General features: G+C 39.0%; 1 protein-coding gene across 1 annotated transcript in view; it reads left to right on the forward strand.

The window, feature by feature from the left end:
* Positions 1 to 17,389, forward strand: part of CPB1 (carboxypeptidase B1) — a 39,658-nt gene extending 22,269 nt beyond the window's left edge. The window contains exons 6-11 of the mRNA XM_060010081.1: positions 214 to 315; positions 2,657 to 2,767; positions 2,857 to 2,947; positions 3,639 to 3,841; positions 15,336 to 15,420; positions 17,144 to 17,389. Of these exons, the coding sequence (XP_059866064.1) occupies positions 214 to 315; positions 2,657 to 2,767; positions 2,857 to 2,947; positions 3,639 to 3,841; positions 15,336 to 15,420; positions 17,144 to 17,331 (780 nt within the window). The 3' untranslated portion in view covers positions 17,332 to 17,389. The remainder of the gene's footprint in view (positions 1 to 213; positions 316 to 2,656; positions 2,768 to 2,856; positions 2,948 to 3,638; positions 3,842 to 15,335; positions 15,421 to 17,143) is intronic.
* The last annotated feature ends 306 nt before the right edge of the window (positions 17,390 to 17,695 follow it).

Below are 17,695 nucleotides of genomic sequence, written 5' to 3' on the forward strand. Positions count from 1 at the left end.
AATAATAAACAGCCATGTAAGCCTTAGCTCAAATACTGTGAGTGTCTAGAGGCAAGAACATACCGTGCTAGTATTATGTTTTAATTTAATCATGGAATGTACCTCTTGCTGCTGTCAGGTTTCACCTGTTGAGTCCAAAGCCCAGATGGGTAGTGAATGTTAACCCCTGAATATGATGAATCACAGTTTCCCTTTTCCTTTTGTTTGTAATAGGTTGGCAGACCTGGACCAAATAAGCCTGCCATTTTCATGGACTGCGGTTTCCATGCCAGAGAGTGGATTTCCCCGGCATTTTGCCAGTGGTTTGTGAGAGAGGTCAGTATGTAGAATGATTACTGGCAGAGGAAAGTAGAAAGTATTTTTTTTTATTTCAATCAATCCCTTGTAATCTAACTATAATAAAAGAGAATAATAGCATAGAAAAAATTCATAATTCCAAGGTCCAAGCTATAAAGGTCACCAAGGAACTTGATAAGGCAAAATTTTTAAACAGCTAGCAAATGGTATTTATTTGTATTTCACTCATCTTAACTTTCTTACCCCCCTTTGGTAGAAAGGCTAACAGGTAGTAAATATCGTGGATAGGTCATTTAAAAGTTAATGATTGTGGAAAAACCACTAACTTGATCATTATCTCCTAGAATAATCAATGTATACTTCAGAGTAAAAGAAAACAATATGTAGTGGTCCCTATTCTAAATGATACTGTTTTCCACTCCTTTATAATTCTAATGGTAAGATATATGTAGAAACCCTTTTAAATATCCATGAGTCCATAATGATATAGATTCAATAAATTAAAAAAAGGGAGAGAAGGAACAACTCTTTCTTATAGAAGAATTACAACTAATAGATGTACAAATGAGCAAAATAGAAAGTTACCATTAGAACACCACAGTAATAACTACTTCATGAAAATCTACAGATGGATATAAGGATTAGTGGGTAAAAGTTTAAAGAGAACTAGGTTATTTGCAGCAGCAAAGTATCTCTTAAAAAATATGTATTACATTACAAAGGCAAAATTTACAGTGGAGAAGCCTAGCAGAAACTACCTTAACCAAGTGATCAAGGTGAACAACACCTGTGTCAAAGTCACAAAGGAAAGTCTGAGAAATTGTCACAGATAAGAGGAGACGTGACGACCAACTACAATGCGGGGAAGCTGGGTAAAAGGTATATGAGAACTCCCTGTATCTGCAACTCTTCTATAAGTCTAAAATTATTTCAAAAGTAAAGTTTAAAATATTGAAATACTTTAAAAATGTAAGACTATTATTATATACAAGATAATTTCTTTTGGGTAAAGCCCTTCTGTATCTATTCTTTAGGCTCCTGGTTTCTAGACATGTTATGTGTCCAATTGGCACCATTTAATTTAAGTGAGTATCTCACTATCTGCCCTCTAGAAAGAAAGACTTTCATCATTACTTTGGTTACCTCTAATCACAGACCACTAACAGAACATGGTTCTATAGCTCTTCCAACATAAAAAGCACATGCTTTACCATGTGTTATTTTAGTAAACATACATGTATAAAGCCATGAAGAATATATAAAAACTGTTACTACACAGAAACCATAAATACCTTAAAAATCTCTTCAAGCAAGCCTAGGGAAGAGTTGAATGTAAATTTAATATAATCCTGGGGCTGAAGAACTGTGACTAAGAGAACATAATAAATGGGTATGAGGTCCTTCATTCATAGATAGGTATCCACATCACTTAGCAGGGAGAGCTAGACCCTTAACAGAGTTCCCTTCTCAATTAAGAGGAATAAGAAGACTTTCATCATTATGCAACTTGAGACTTGATGAAAGCCTCTCCAAAATCCATCAGTGTGATCTCACTTCCTAGTGGGAGCCTTTTTCATTCTTCTTCCTCTACTGAGACCATCTACAGGAGGTCTCACCAAAATTAAACAAATTTCTAGATGACAGTATTAGGAACATGCAGAGCCATCCACAGACATTCCTTACTTACTAGGAATACCCTCATAGCCTACTAACTTTGAAAAAAAGTTCTTACCCTCATATCCTACTAACTTTGAAAAAAAGTTATTACAGTTACTATTTCAAAGGAAATGAGTATTCACGTTCTCTAAGTCTTTAATTTTATTGAATTTTCGTTCATCTTTAAAGTAAATAGTTAAAATAAAAAGTAATAATTATATGAGGTATATATGGATGAAATAGAGCAGGGGTCCCCAACGCCCGGGCTGTGGACTGGTACCTGTCCACGGCCTGTCAAGAACTGGGCCGCACAGCAGGAGGTGAGTGGCGGGTAAGTGAGTGAAGCTTCATCTGCCGCTCCCCAGCGCTCGCGTTACCGCCTGAACCATCACTCAGGTTACCGCCTGAACACCCCCCACCCCCATCCGTGGAAAAATTGTCTTCCACGAAACCAGTGCCTGGTGCCAAAAAGGTTGGGGACCACTGAGACAGAGTATCCTAGAAAAAGGTAAGAACTAGAAACTATTTTAAACAAAACTGTCAGTAATATTTTGCTATTTGCTTTTTAAATATTAATAATATCTACTTCAAAAGGGGATGCCACTTTTGTTACCAAAGTCAACATTCATCTCGTCTATGTAAATTTTAGCAGCATAATGCATTCCATTTTTCCATGAAATTCTGCTTTGTAATTTATACACAGGCTGTTCGCACCTATGGACATGACAGAAACATGACAGAATTTCTCGACAAGCTAGACTTTTATGTCTTGCCTGTGGTCAATATCGATGGCTACATCTATACCTGGACCAAGGTATATGAACCAATACTGAGAGGGGCTAATGAAATTAAAACCAACCACTTTCTACTATACTTGTCCTAACCATAAACTGCACTTTTCAGTACCGAATGTGGAGAAAGACCCGCTCCACCAACGCTGGATCCACCTGCATTGGCACAGACCCCAACAGAAATTTTGATGCTGGTTGGTGCAGTAAGTATCTGGCTGACCATTTTGCACGCATCTTTTGAAAAGCATAGGAAGAAAGTAACAGGAAAACACAATAGTGTCTAAAATAAGAAAAAAATATAAAATTTTATCTTTTAGAGTTCTAACTTTCTGAAAGCACAGACAATAAACAGCTTGTTTATTCAGTCAATAAAAATGTATTGCTTATTCTATTATGTTCCCAGCTGTGCTAGACGCTGGAAACATAAGACTGAACAAACCAGACATAATCCTACTACTTGTGGAATGTAAAATCTAGAGGAGACCATCATTAAATAATTATTTAAACAATTATTTAAATAAAATTGTGATTATAATTTTGTGATTCAACTCTCAGTAAATGATTATACTAATACAGAAATTTCTCACGGATATTAGTTTGTCCCTACTTATTAGTCTTCTTACACTATATTGATCTCATTATTTAGCACTACACAGGGACATATTGGTGATTTCACATGCAACTTTTTAGCCTGTTAGCTTAAAAACACCCTACTCTTGTGACTAAATGTATGCATACTTTATAATGTACACATACATGAGGATGATTATAAAAACTCCTGTGAAAACAACTTATTTTCTAACTCTCTAACTCTCTAATTTGAAATTTTGAAACATGACCTGTGGGAACGTCAGCAGATGACCATTTGCCATTAACAACAATACGTTTTTCCAGCTATCGGAGCCTCTAAAAACCCCTGTGATGAAACTTACTGTGGATCTGCTGCAGAGTCTGAAAAAGAGACCAAGGCCCTGGCTAATTTCATCCGCAACAACCTCTCTTCCATCAAAGCATATCTGACGATCCACTCATACTCCCAGATGATACTCTACCCTTACTCCTATGATTACAAACTCCCCGAGAACAATGCTGAGTTGGTAAGTAGTCATGGTAGTAGATATAGTATTTCACTGTTGAGATTTTTAAATTCTATTCCTGGAAAAAAAATATATATATATACAAAAAATTTCGGGAAGTTCCATTCTTGATTTTCAGTAATAGAAGCAAAAAACTTACCAACACAAATTTACAAGGCATCTGAAATTGGCTACATACATTGGCTAGAAGAAATGTGATTTTGATGTAGGGAATGATCGCCAAAATGCAGTTAATTCACTAATCTTCAAAATGACAACAGTTCCACTTCCTCCTGCTTCACCACAGCACTGACACACATGATGATTTCAGACGCATCTGAGGTAATCAACAAAGTTCCTTCACCTCATACATAATCTTAATCAGAAAGTCAATTTTATCAAGTTGCCTTGAGCTGGATTTGACATGCACAGGCAGAGTATGGCAGATGTCGTTAGGAATTTGCACATTTGGTTGATATATGGTTAAGTGATAAGATCCTAATATTGCTTATTTCTAAATTGTTGGATTAGGTGAGACACAGATGTAAATCAATCAATGAACAAATGATGTGAATGGGTCCTTACTACATATGAGAAATATTGCAAAGAAAATGAACTATCCCTGACTCAAAAAATTAGCAATCTTGTTGTAGAATCAAGATACAACCACATGAAAAGTTAAATAATATAAGAGTTTTATACTATTCAAATTAACCAATACGGTACATCAATGTATAATTTTTTAAAATAAGCAGGTTTGAATCCTTCAAACAACTTTTTTTTTAATTTATGAACATCTGGCTGCCAGAAGTTGGGACCAATGATCTGAAAGAACAAGTGTAAGATTTAAAGCATTTGAGTTATGCCAAAAAAAAAAGAATTCCACCTAGACAATGACATAGATATTTGGCTTACCTAAATGCATAAATTCAAAGACCCAGTAACTTTATCAACTGGAAACTGTTTTGTACTTTCAGATTCAGTCTTTCAGAGACCAAATAAAACATGTAATGCTGTAAATATTTTGTGAAGAGCAAAATGGAAAAATAACTCAGCTTCTTAGAAAACTGATAGCTAATAGTTAGCCAGGTCCTGTTCTTTAAAAAAAAAAAAAAAATGCTATTTTTCATTTCATTTCATTTCAGGAAAATCTTCCCATTTTCCCTATCTGTAGCCAAAAAACAAAAGAGGACATCATTAGTTGGAACCATTCAGTATTTCAGTTTTCCAATTAGGCTCAGTCTGTAAGTGTTCCCAGCAGTGGGCGCTCACAGGCCTGCTGTCCCAGAGATGGGTGTGGTCAGTTCCTCATTTCAGTCCTCGATTTCCAGGGCCACCAGAGGAGAGGAGGTGGGGGTATGTTGTTTGCTTAACTCATGTGAATATGCTTAAGCTGTACCACATCAAAAGAGAAAAAGACAAAGCCATACAAACTAAGCACGAATGAGTTAGTAAGTAAAATATTAAAACTAAAATTATAAACCATATTAAATGTAACAACCAATATATCCAATTTGCTTAATAACTAGTTTTAAACATAAACACTAAAAGACTAATGCTAACAGAAAAGCTTAAAGTGTTCTTTGGAATTGAGCTGCTGCACAAAGTTTCAATACTTTTTCTTACTTGGGGAATAAGTTTAAGCCCTTTTAGCGTTGAAAACTTTGTTGCCCCACTGGCTCCATACAATAACGTAGTACCTGACTGCTCTAGAAGTCTACAAACTTTCCTTGAAAAAAAAGAATCAAGTAAGTTCTACCTTTAGAATCTCATGAATAATTCTTGCTACTTCCTGTGGTTTCTCCAGGAAAAGACCCAAGACTCAAAGTGAGTTTAGTGGGCCAATTCAATATGTGCCCCAAATGGTGTGAAACCATTCCAGAGAATGTGATCCACTGATACTTTCCTCTAAGAATCACTTCTTCATTTAAAATCAAGGAAAGAGAGGTAATAGTAAAATATATATATATACATATTAGAAATTCCATCCTCCAAAATTGTTTTTAAATTCTAATTAAGAAAGAAGTGAAACAGAACTATATCAAAGTAAAATATTCATAATCAATTCTCAAACAAGCATAAACCACAAAATAATCTTACCTTGTTTAAATTTATACCCACAAATCTAATAAATTCAAGGAAAAGGACATGTTACTTCTTATGTTTTCTAGAGCATAAGATAGGTGAATAAAATACAAAAATTCTTTGCACTTATATCACACACATTGATTTAAAAGTTACTTTAATTTCCAATAATCTTTTCTGTGATTAAAATTTTGCCTAGTATCTTAAAAGAGATATTTAAATGCCATCAGTAAAATCTAAGATGCATATTATTTGATTATTTGATTCATTTGAGATCTGAATTTAGTTTGACACCCCAAAACAATTTAAATCATTTGAATAGTTAACTAGAAATCCCTTCAGTCTTTTTCTTAGTTTGTATAAATCCAATTCACTGACTTCCTAAGAACATTTTGCTAGAACAACTCATAACTATAGTGTTATCACAAATACATGTATAGCCAAAAGAGAATTTGAGTCTCCCAAGAAGAAAGATATTGGCTTTTCCATGGTTTTTATTTGTAATGAGGATATCACTTTAAAAAACTAAAAGTCTTGACCTAGAAAGATGAATGTTCCACCCAAATCTAGTGCCTCCATATTAATTCTCAACTAGAAAAATGTGACCCCACTGTAGAAAACAAAAGATAGTAAAAGACTAATAAGATGAATTATTGGCACCATACCACATTATAGATAACTCAGAATTTTCTTACAGGACTACAAAGCAGACTTTGTCTTATACAGATTTTAGCATATATATATGCATGTATATAAGATCATATTTGTAGCTAAAAAAATGCTTCAGTGAAATAATTGGAAGGGAATTATTCTGTATAGAAACATTAGCACTCTCTCAGTTCAAATTTAGAACATACCGTAAGTACCAATCCTTTGACATTTGAGTCGTGATGAAAATGTGTACGGCTTCATTTCTGAAAGATCTTACATGTAGATTACCTGACAATTACTTATATCAGGAGACAACCTTCAGAGGGAAGAAAGGCAGAGATGGGAATGCAAAAGACCAATGAAGTAAAAGTACAGAAGTAATAGCCTGGATTACAAAGGCTACCAAAAAATACATCTTCAGCAGATGAGTAAAAAAAGTTTGAGGAAACATAAGAGTGTCTTACATGCATAATGCTTTCCTGACTGCAAACTGTTTTTACACACATATATTATTTAAAGAAAGAATACAAAATGCACTGTGAGCTTCCAATGACTTCATAAACGTCCAGTCCCTCAGCGTTGACTTCTTCAGTATAAAGCCATCACTATCTTCAAAGGAAGTTTTAAGATCCAGAAAAAGAATATCTTTACATTTCCAAAATTCTAAAGGGTAATGAAATATTGAGTTATAATGACCTCTTCATCATCAGAGGAAATAAAAACTAGGAGACATAATTGAAAAGGCTCCCAAACCTATCCATATCTTTGCATTTATTGAGCATGGAAAAGCTCCCAATCTTTGGTCTACCTTCCCCCCAAAGAGGCACACATGGCTCTGTTAATAATAATTATTACTATAACACTAGTACTAAATTCAAAAGCAGAAACCCAGAATAATACCAATCAACTAAGTATCTTCACCCGTTTCCCAGACTGACCAAATGGAAAGCTGATGTATACCACACAAATATGCCGATCCAGGGCACGCGTCTATCATTACATTTCTACATTAGAAGCACAGGATTTCACAGGCGGAAATCCTGGAATTTCTCTGGTTCTGCTTTCTCATTTTCTAGCTTAGACAATGAAGGCTCGGTTAAGCCAACACCAGTAGTAGAGGCAGCCCTGGGCATGGAGCTAGTGGATGCTGAAGAATTTCTTAAGCTGCCTCAACTTCCAACACATATTTGTGTGGCCGTGTTCTATGGTGGTGCTCCATGCAGCCGGTTTGCAAAAGACCATTCATTAAATAAAGTCTTTTATCCCGCAAATATATCATTATTACCTCTGACCCCGGACATTGCTAAGGATTTACACTGGTCAAGTAAGATCCCTGACTTCTCAGGGCCCAGTCTTCATGATTCTGGCCAGTACTTGCATGAGTATACGTACATTAACCAGGAGAAATATGACAGTGTAAATATTTCTGAAAAATTATTAAACTTGACCAAAAGATAGAAATCCATTTCTAAAATCTAACACCTTCTAGTCCAGAGACACCTCACTACCTCTTAATTAAAGCTTTAGTTAGTGAGCCGCCAAAACAGAAACCCACTGCTCCACCCAAGCACGTGAGCATAAGCCGGGACTATGATTAGAGATAAACACAAAAATCAGGGGGGAAGAAATATTGTGATTAGGAGGTGGACAACTGCAGGGTCATGCGCACACTCCATCACTGCTGTCACCACGTCCTTGCCTAATAACAAGAGCAACCGGGTCACAGTCCCTGTGTCAGGCAGGCTGCCAGCAGCTTAGGCAGGACTGGAGGCACAGAACATTTGCTTCAGGAATTTTCTCAGAATTTCTAATCTCACTTATAAGACCAAAGAAATTTTAAATGACAACTGCAGAATTTCTTTGATTAGAGAGACCGGGTGCTGATTTACCATTATACATTTTAAGTGGCTTTCTGGCCTGTTAAAATTCTCCTGCAGGGCCTGGTCAGTACATGACTCATCAGGCAATTACCAGAAATTCCACTGAGCACCTATTAAGTGCTCAGCATAAACCCTGGCTCCTGCCATGAGGAAGGGAGCAGAGGGGGTCAGCCTGTTGTGAATGTTCTCTCGAAGGAAGAGTGGGAGTGAGGTAACCAGGTTACCGAGGGACTTTAATGTCAGGATGACTCCTGTGTCACAGCGGGCCCTGGAGCCAGTAACCTGGTAAACAGAATGGCCACGTCAAATACAGAACTCCCAGTTAGATCTGATTTCAGATAAACAACAAATAATTTTTAGTGTTTAAGTATGCTACAAATATCGCATGGGACAGACTTATACCGGAAAAGCATTCATTGTTTACCTGAAATTTAAATTTAACCGGGTATCCTGTATTTTTGGCTAAATCTGGCAACCCTGCAGGTAAAGTGTGATTTTGGCAGGTGTGACCTAGCAGCGGCGCTTCGGAGACACTTGTACTATCGTCAGCAGAGGAAAACAAGGCATTCAGAGCACCTTTAAAACCAGCTGTCTTCTTTTTCAGTTTTTCTCTCTAAAATACTTTCTTCTTTAACATAATTACATCTTTTATCTGACTTTCCTTTACGCTAATTTTGCCTCCTTCCCTTCCCCCAGAGGACATCTGGCGGGGGTGGGGGTGGGGGGCCTTTTTGATTGTTGTCACTGTGGGAATGCTCCCGGCATGCCTTGGGTGGAGGCCAGGGGAGACTGATAAACACCCTACAAAGCTCAGGACAAGCCTCCACAGCAAAGGATTATCCAGCCCACGGGTCACAAGTGCCAAGGTGGAGAAACCCTGCTTTAAGCAAAGGTAAGAAAAGTCTCATTCCTGGCCAAAGGTCCCTGGCTTTCAGGATCCTACACCTCCTCACAAAGAGCTTACAATTTTCTGCAAATCTCAAGTGTGGGAGACTACATTCCCATCATACGGCATTTATTTTTTAACATTTATTTGGAAGAAGCACCACCGCCACGGCGGCGGGGGGGGGGGGGGGGGGGGGGGAATTCTGGACTTTGCAACTTCAGCTGACTCATGCTTCACATTTTACCTGAATTTTAAAGAGCTTAAAAATATGTATTCAGATCAGGCAAAGAAAGAATTTGGTTTCCATCAGTGAAAGCATTGCCCCGCTCCCCATGGAGTCTGCCAGAACAGACAGGCCCTGCTCTCTAAAGCAGGCCTTCCCACACTCCTTGCCTTTTCTTCATCTCAAGGCTTTGCAACCAGAGCCTGCACTTGTTTACTCTCCTCCTTTTTCTCAGAAAAATATTTGTTTCAAAGGCTTTCTCCTCAGTCCCTGCCTCAGTAGGCCTTGGAGGCTTCTCCTTTTGCACCAAACTTATAAAAGTTCAATTCCTCATTGGTCCCTTGGTGTAAGCTACCCATTATCACAGGACAGAAGGAAGGAAACTGCTGCTAAAGATCATTTTGACGCTTCCATTATCACACGTATTCACCCAGAGGGATGGTTATAACTCAGAACTTCAAGTTAGAAGCAAAGTTCTGAAGAAAATTCCCTTTGAATTGGTATATACCCCACCGTCAGTTTGGGGCTTTCGTTTTCTTGTACGGTAATGATGGACCAGTGGAAGATTAGAAGAGGCGAGACCCCACTGTCATGACACTTGACGGTGTACGTAGAGGTTGCAATGACGACCATGAGCACAGTCACGAGACGGGGCTTCCTGATCACATGTTCCTTAGGAATGCAGGTCAGTGGAAAAGAACACCCTCGCCTTATTCATCTCACCAGCCCCCTGGAGCTCAGAGCCTGGGGAAACGTTACACTAGTTGGTCCTTTGTCTCTTGGGCTTTGAGTTAGATGTGACATTTTAGACTCTCTCTGTCTTTTGCTCTATGACCAAGGCCTCTTTTTAAGAAAACAGGTGACAAAAGAGAACATGCATAAGACGTGGTAGGAAACTCATATCTAAGGATTAATAAAGGCTGGCCATGTTTGGCCTTGACTGAAAGCAAAGTTTTCTCTGAGGCTGATTTATATTTAGCTTCCTTCTGTTCTTTACAACTGGTAAAACCAGCTCTAGCAACACTTCTTTTGAAGTATTCCAAGGCCACAAGGAGAAGTGAAAAAGAGCACAGGATTTAAAGCAAGAAGAACCTAGCTCAAGTCAGCCACTTATGGGGCTGCATGCCCTTGGGCAAGTTCTTTTATCCTCTCTGAGTTTCAGTTCTTTTATCTGTAAAATGGGGATAAAAATATCTAGCTCTTATCAAGAGCTCTTTGTCAAAGTCTAAGGTTTTATGTAAATGTTAGTTCTTATTTTGAACCCACTGAGCAAGGATGTAAGATCTCCCTCAAATGACAGGTTATATAGAAAATGTCATTAATTAGAGTTTCAAGACATGGATCATGCTCTCTGATGTACTATTGTTTCTGCCAGTCTTTTGTCAGCTGTCTTAGTCCCTTTTCACAGAAACATACAAGGAAAAGGAGTTACCTCTCTAATATTTTAGCAAATTCAGGAATCACCCCTCTCTCTACCATTTCTGGCAGGGGTCAGTCACCCAGCTTGGTTGGAACATTCCCACCAAGCGTGCTGCCCCCATGGCATTCCATTCTGCTAGAAAATTCTGTGTTGATGAATGTGGACAGATAATGTTAGGAAGATAAATGAGCAACATTTGTAAAAGTATTTGAACTCTTAAAAAAAAAAGAAAAGACCCACACTGATTCCAGGGATTTTTGTTACAATACTTGGAACTTAAAATATGATATTTTGGTTGATTAACGTCTGCTCTGACTTTTTTGTCCCTTGGCCTCAGAGGGGCTGAGAGAAAGGGTCTACAGACTTCACTTTTTTTTTAATCAAAGGAAATAAGTTAAGTGCCCAGCAGAGGTCAATGTCTAAATGTGGTAACCCATCAACCATCACTGCGTGGTACCACCACTCTCCCCACAAGCATCCTCAATCTCCACTCAGGGGGGTCACAGTCCAGCCTTTGTAGAGCTCAGCACTCTGCACCCCCATCCAAATCAGGCTCACCTGAAGCCCTAGGAAGAGACTAAATCAACCAACCAACAATGTGCTAGGTGTTAATGCAATCCGCTGAGGACACAAGATGAATAGCCAAGAATCCTCCCCCCACAAAAAGCTCACCTAGGGGACAAACATGCAAAAACAAATGATCACAGCACAGAGTGATAGGAACTCTGATAGAGACATGTGAGCCCTCACAAAGAAGGGGTGCTCATTGCTCCCTAAGAGAGTTGGGGGCAGCTTTGCAAAGAAGATGACATTTAGACTGAATTTGGAAGAACAATAGCAAGCCTCCTTGTGAACAAAGAGGGAAAGAGATTTCCTACAAAGCGAGAACGACACCCAATGTCATGGAGGTAAGGAGAGGCGGGGAAGGGTACGGAAAGTAGTTCAGGGAAACCTGGCTCGGAAGGAACATGGGGATGCACGGCAAGTGATGCAGCCTGAGAGAGAAGAGAGGGACAAGCTCACAAAGGCTCTTTATGTCAAGAAAGGAAGCCAGACTTCAACAGAAGGTGAGAGAGCCATTGAAGGATGTGATGATGAGGTGATGGTCAGAGGACAAGTGATGAGGTAGACATCAAGATGAGAGAGCAACTTAGGACAAGGAGAACCAAGGCTGAGACACAGACTAGATGTTCCTTCAGTGGGTACCCGTGACAGGAACAAAATAACAGCCATTTTAAGTTAACATCAATCTTAGATATTGCCTCAGCATCACAGGCAGAGCAACTGTTTCCAAAAGATGCCTCTGAAGGCTTAGGAAGCACTTGGTTATTGCTCTAAGGAAAGGCAAACTAAACATTTTTGTGTGGCCCTAAGGGTAGTTATGACTAAATGGATAAGTTGATAAATCAGAAGCAATAACAGATCACAAGTAAGCCCCTTCAATTTTGCGAGATAACTCAATTCTTATGTTACACCAATAAAAATTTTGAGAGACTTGAAGGTCATCCGACACACAGGAGGTCAAGAGATAAAGACAATGATCTTGTCTTAAATTGTCTATAGTCATCATAACTTCTCACATTTGGAACTAATCCTGAAGAATTTCCTTTTTTTACAGCTTTACTGGTATGTAATTGACATATAACACTGTGTAAATTTAAGGTGCACAATGTGATGATTTGATACACGTATATACTGTAAAATGTTTACCACATTAGTTTACACACCCTCTACCTCACATAATTGTCATTTTGTTGTTACGGTGAGAACATTAAAGCTTTATTCTCATCAGCATCTTTAAGTATACGACGCAGTATTGTTAACTATAGTCACAGTGCTATACAGCATCGGTCCCCAACCTTTTTGGCACCAGGGACCGGTTTCATGGAAGACAATTTTTCCATGGACCGGGGGTGGGGCAGGGGGATGGTTCAGGCAGTAATACGAGCGATGGGGGGGCGGCCGACAGAGCTTCGCTCACTCACCCACCACTCACCTCCTGCTGTGCGGCCCGGCTCCTAACAGGCCACGGACTAGTACTGGTCCACGGCCCAGGGGTTGGGGACCCCTGCTGTACATTACATGCCTGGAATTTATTAGAATCTTATTTCTACTAACTAAAAGTAAGAATTCAAGGTTTAAGGGGGAAAAAAAGCAGAACAGAAGAAAAGCCTGAGGAAGGTAGCTAGGGAAGGAATAAGAGTTCTTTAGGATTAGAGGTTCTGCCTTACAGAAAAATAAGTAACTAGAAATTTCCTTGGATGAATCGCAAGTTAAAGAAATTGTAGAACAGTAGGAAACATGTTGTTTGCCTACCAAAAGAACAAGTACCTCACCATGTTTCCCATCTCTAAAAGATGGTTTTAAATGTATTCTGAGCATTGTGCAATGTTTACACATTATTTCTGATTTCAACTGGCAACAGGCCTTATACTAAAGGATGGAGAGAAGACCTAACTCTAGTATGTTGGTTAGAATAAGATTAAACAACAGAAACAATACCTTTAGATCACAACAGTAAAGATTCCATACAGTATGACAAAGCACATATTAGTTTACCAGTTTGGGAAAAAGGGAAATGAAACCCTAAAATGTTCAAATTACTGTCCCAAAACTCTAAGAATAATAAGTTAGTTCCAAGAAACTGATTGCATCATTTCAGACCAGAAAGTCATGATTTAAGTTTTATAATTCCTTTTAAATTTCCAAATTTACCACTTGTTTCGATGAAGCATTGATGCTTTGGGAGCTGAAATTCTTGAAGTCTTACAGCCATGCCCTCATCAGTTTGACTTAAGACTTGACTGAACTGGTTTTAATATTAGAACAAGGATTAAGGGAAGCTGCTATTTTGTAGAAACAGAAATATTCTGATGTCATCACCAACTTCAACAGTTTTCCAGGCATATGTACAAGACAATTATGATGCCAAAGTAAGAAATATAGCTAGTTTCATAGCCAGAATGAGTTATGGCTAATTCTCCTGTAGTAACAATCAGATTCACAAATCTGTGTTCTCCAGACAGAAAAGTAAAGCTTGCTTTCAAAGTGATTCAGTTAAATAGACAATTTGTCAGTGGACACTGGAGAGTTTACTGTGCAGGGAGGAGCTGAGTGCACAGCCCTTCTCCCTGAGGGGCTGGGTGTAGGGGCGGGAGGGCAGTGGGTCTGATGAGAAGGTGATGCTGCTTCTTAAAAAAAAAAAAAAAAAACATAAGTTAATACTTGCTACTTTTTTTAATTCTGGAATTCAAATGTTCTGCCTTTTGAAATAAAATAAATGTTCTCTCATTTTTCGGTCTAAAAAATCTTCCATGCTGGAACTACCACTCTTCCTTGGAACTGTCCATTCTTAAACATTTTTACACTATCACTCAAGGTTGCACCGACTATCCAATCATTCTTTTGAGTGGTTTTTAACACTCCTACCCCAACTCACATAATCCTGCCATGACTTAATCTTCACTTTATAACCTGCCCTATTTCCAGGTGGTTTTTGCATTGTTTTGTTTGGAATTATTTTGTACGTTTTTGATTTTTGTTTGCCTCTAATAGGTAGACAATCTCTTTGCACAACCACAAAGACCTCCTTGCCTCCTGCTTTTCTCTCACAAGCTCCAGAGACAAGATAGATTTGCCAGACTAATCCTTAGATATAACCTAATTCTTCATACACAGTGACATTTTACTATGTCAATAAATGTGGTATCTGGGACAGTTACAAATCACTATAGCCTCATTTCTCCAGCCTGAACTAAGGTTTAAAAAAAAATGTTTAACAAGCCTAAATAAGAATTCCAGGAAAAAAACAGAGCAACTAAATTCTATGTAAATAAAAAAGAAAACAAAGTAAAAGAATAAACTCTGAATACAACAGAGTTTACAGCTAGGACCCAGATTTTACTGCAACGATCATTTAAAATAAATGTAAGGACCTAATTCTCAAATAATAGGGTAAGAAGAGTGCTAACCATCTCAGAGCTTCAACAAACATTTACTGAGTAACCACTAAGTAACGAACCCTGGGCTAGGCCCTGGGGACACGGAGATAAAGGACAGAAAAAGTCACTGAGAACTCAGAGGGCAGCTAATGGTATTGACACAATATGACACAACTCTGTGTGTGACAAAGAGAAGCTCAGAGTGAGTGCTTGAGGAGGGCATTAGGGAAGACATCCTTCCACAAGAATCACTTGGATCATATGACAAAGTTCGCTGGAAAATGGGGATGCGCACTGAATAAGTTTAAAACACTAACCCGAACTGTGACTTACATGTCTTCAACGTCTTAAAAATAATGTACAGATGTTTGGTTTTTTGTCAGTGTGTGCTTTTATTTCTTCACTCACTTACTGCTGGCTCTTTTGCAGAATAGCATGGCTAAAGGTGCCATGGAAGAACTTGCCACACTGTACAGGACCAAGTACAAATATGGCCCAGGAGCTTCAACAATCTGTAAGTCTTGGCGTCAGAACTGTGCAAAGAACCCACGTGCTTCAAAGGCAACAAATGGTTCCCAGCGTCTTTCCTTTCTATCATTTAAAGCATGTGACTTTTGCCTGACAGTGAATTTTTTAAAAAAATATGTAATCAGTTTCCTGTTCAGAAAAAAGGAGGAGAAATATCCCTTTCAGCCCACGGAAACATTTGCTCTCCGTAAACATCTATTGAGCGTCTACCACTTGCCAGGCCCTCAACAGATGCTAGGAGAGAAAGGAAAGAAGGATGGAGAGAAGGCAAGAGGGAAGGGGGAAGGAAGGAGGAGGGCTGGAGCAATCTTCAAAGAACCCACAGCAGGGAAGCGGGAAGAGTAAACATTAATTGTCATACAGGAGCTAAGTGCTGCGACAGAAGGATGTCTAAGAAAAGAGCACGCCCAAAGACTAACCACCCCACTCCACAGTATCAGGAATAAGTTCCCAGGATGATGACACAGAAGCTTTATCTGGAAGGACAATTGCTGGAGGAAAGCAGTAGAGGGAAGGTTTTCCTGGCTAAACAGATGGCAGTTTCGAAAGGCTACTTCAGGCTCAAACTATTTGCAAGGGATGCAAGCAAGTGGCAAAAGCGTTAGATAGCGGCTAGACCCCAGAGCCTTGGGGCTGCAGTTCGGATTTGCTGGGAAGGCGCATTCTGCAGGCCCCATTTTCAATTTCTACATATATTTGCCTTTGCACGATTTCTTTCTGCCCCAGGTCTTAAAGGACCAGAAATACAAGGAAAAAAGGCCAGTCCCATCATCAAGGGGGCTTCAATGCAGTTGGAGAGGCTCCAATCCTGAAGGGTTTCTAAAAGCTTCATGTAGAATACAGTCTCCTGTATTCTTGTCCTTTATTAAACTTCTCTGTATCAGATGGGGTATACTATTTTCTTAAGGGGGTTCTATCAGAAATAACCCACAGTGACATTGCACCTATTCACATATGGTGAACTTCTTGTAGGTTTTCTTCAGGCAAGTTCAATGAGGTTTCTCTTTCCATTACAGTGTAAGCCCCTGGAGGGCAGGGGCCATGTCTTTCCTTTGTCCTAGCATCTCCAGAGTTGATTGAGCACATGGCCTACTACTAAGTGAGAGCTGTACAATTGTTGACTGAATGAATGAATGAACAAATGAGTGATTGAATAAATGAATGACATCATAACTGTCACCAAATGAATAACTGAAGGAATGCCTAAACTGTGCCAGGCCATATGCTAGACCCTGAAGAAACAAAAATGAAGGCACAGCCCTGCCCTCAACTGCTCCAGTTTCATCACTCAGCACAGTTTCAGCAGGGTTTGGAGTCCTCTCCTCTTACCAGTCATCATGCAGTTTTCCTTATTTTTCTAGGAGATACACATCCTTTTCCCAGAAACTGTATATATTTTGTAAACAGATTACACACTACATAGCACAGTTTACCTCAGCATACAAGCACTCTGAGAAGTTTATATATTACAAATTACATACTTCCTGGGGTATTAAACACATCACTCCCACTAAGTAGACTTAGAGGTAAGACGGGACAAATTTTTAAAACAGCCCCCGTAGCTTTTGTGATCCAGTTTACTAGAAAATTCGCCTACCTATACTGTTTTGTGCAGTAAAACATTTGTAATTATAAAAGAAAGCTAGTGGGGTTTTTAAAATCTCCTTCCTAGATTTAAAATTTTTCTTTCTTCTCTTTGCTCATTTCAGATCCTGCTGCTGGGGGCTCTGATGACTGGGCTTATGACCAAGGAATCAAATATTCCTTCACCTTTGAACTCCGGGATAAAGGCAGATATGGCTTTGCCCTCCCTGAATCCCAGATCCGGCCAACCTGTGAGGAGACAATGCTGGCGATCAAATACATTACCGGCTATGTCCTGGAACATCTGTACTAGCCCAGAGCACTAACAGCCTTATCTTTAAATGCGCACTCTTTGTTTCTTTTCTATCCTGAATTCTGACTTTTGTTTGCCTAGATGTTTTCCAGATCCTCCTCTTTCTTTTAAGATTCTGGGTCTATTAAACTACCTGGGTCTTTAATATTGATCATAATAAAAATGAACCATTACAATTGAAAAACCTGACAGACTGTCTACTTCTTTGGGGGAAAAAAGATGTGAACGAATGACTAAGGCAAGCCATGTACAACCAATGATGTAGGTCAGCCATACGGGAGTTAAAGTCCTTGGAGTGTTGCCAACCCTGGCAGACTGCAGACATGCACAGGTTATAGTGAGGTGCTGATGAGGAAGAAGACAT

This window comes from Delphinus delphis, chromosome 4 (assembly GCF_949987515.2).
Source record: "Delphinus delphis chromosome 4, mDelDel1.2, whole genome shotgun sequence".
In the NCBI taxonomy this organism is placed as follows: Eukaryota; Metazoa; Chordata; class Mammalia; order Artiodactyla; family Delphinidae; genus Delphinus; species Delphinus delphis.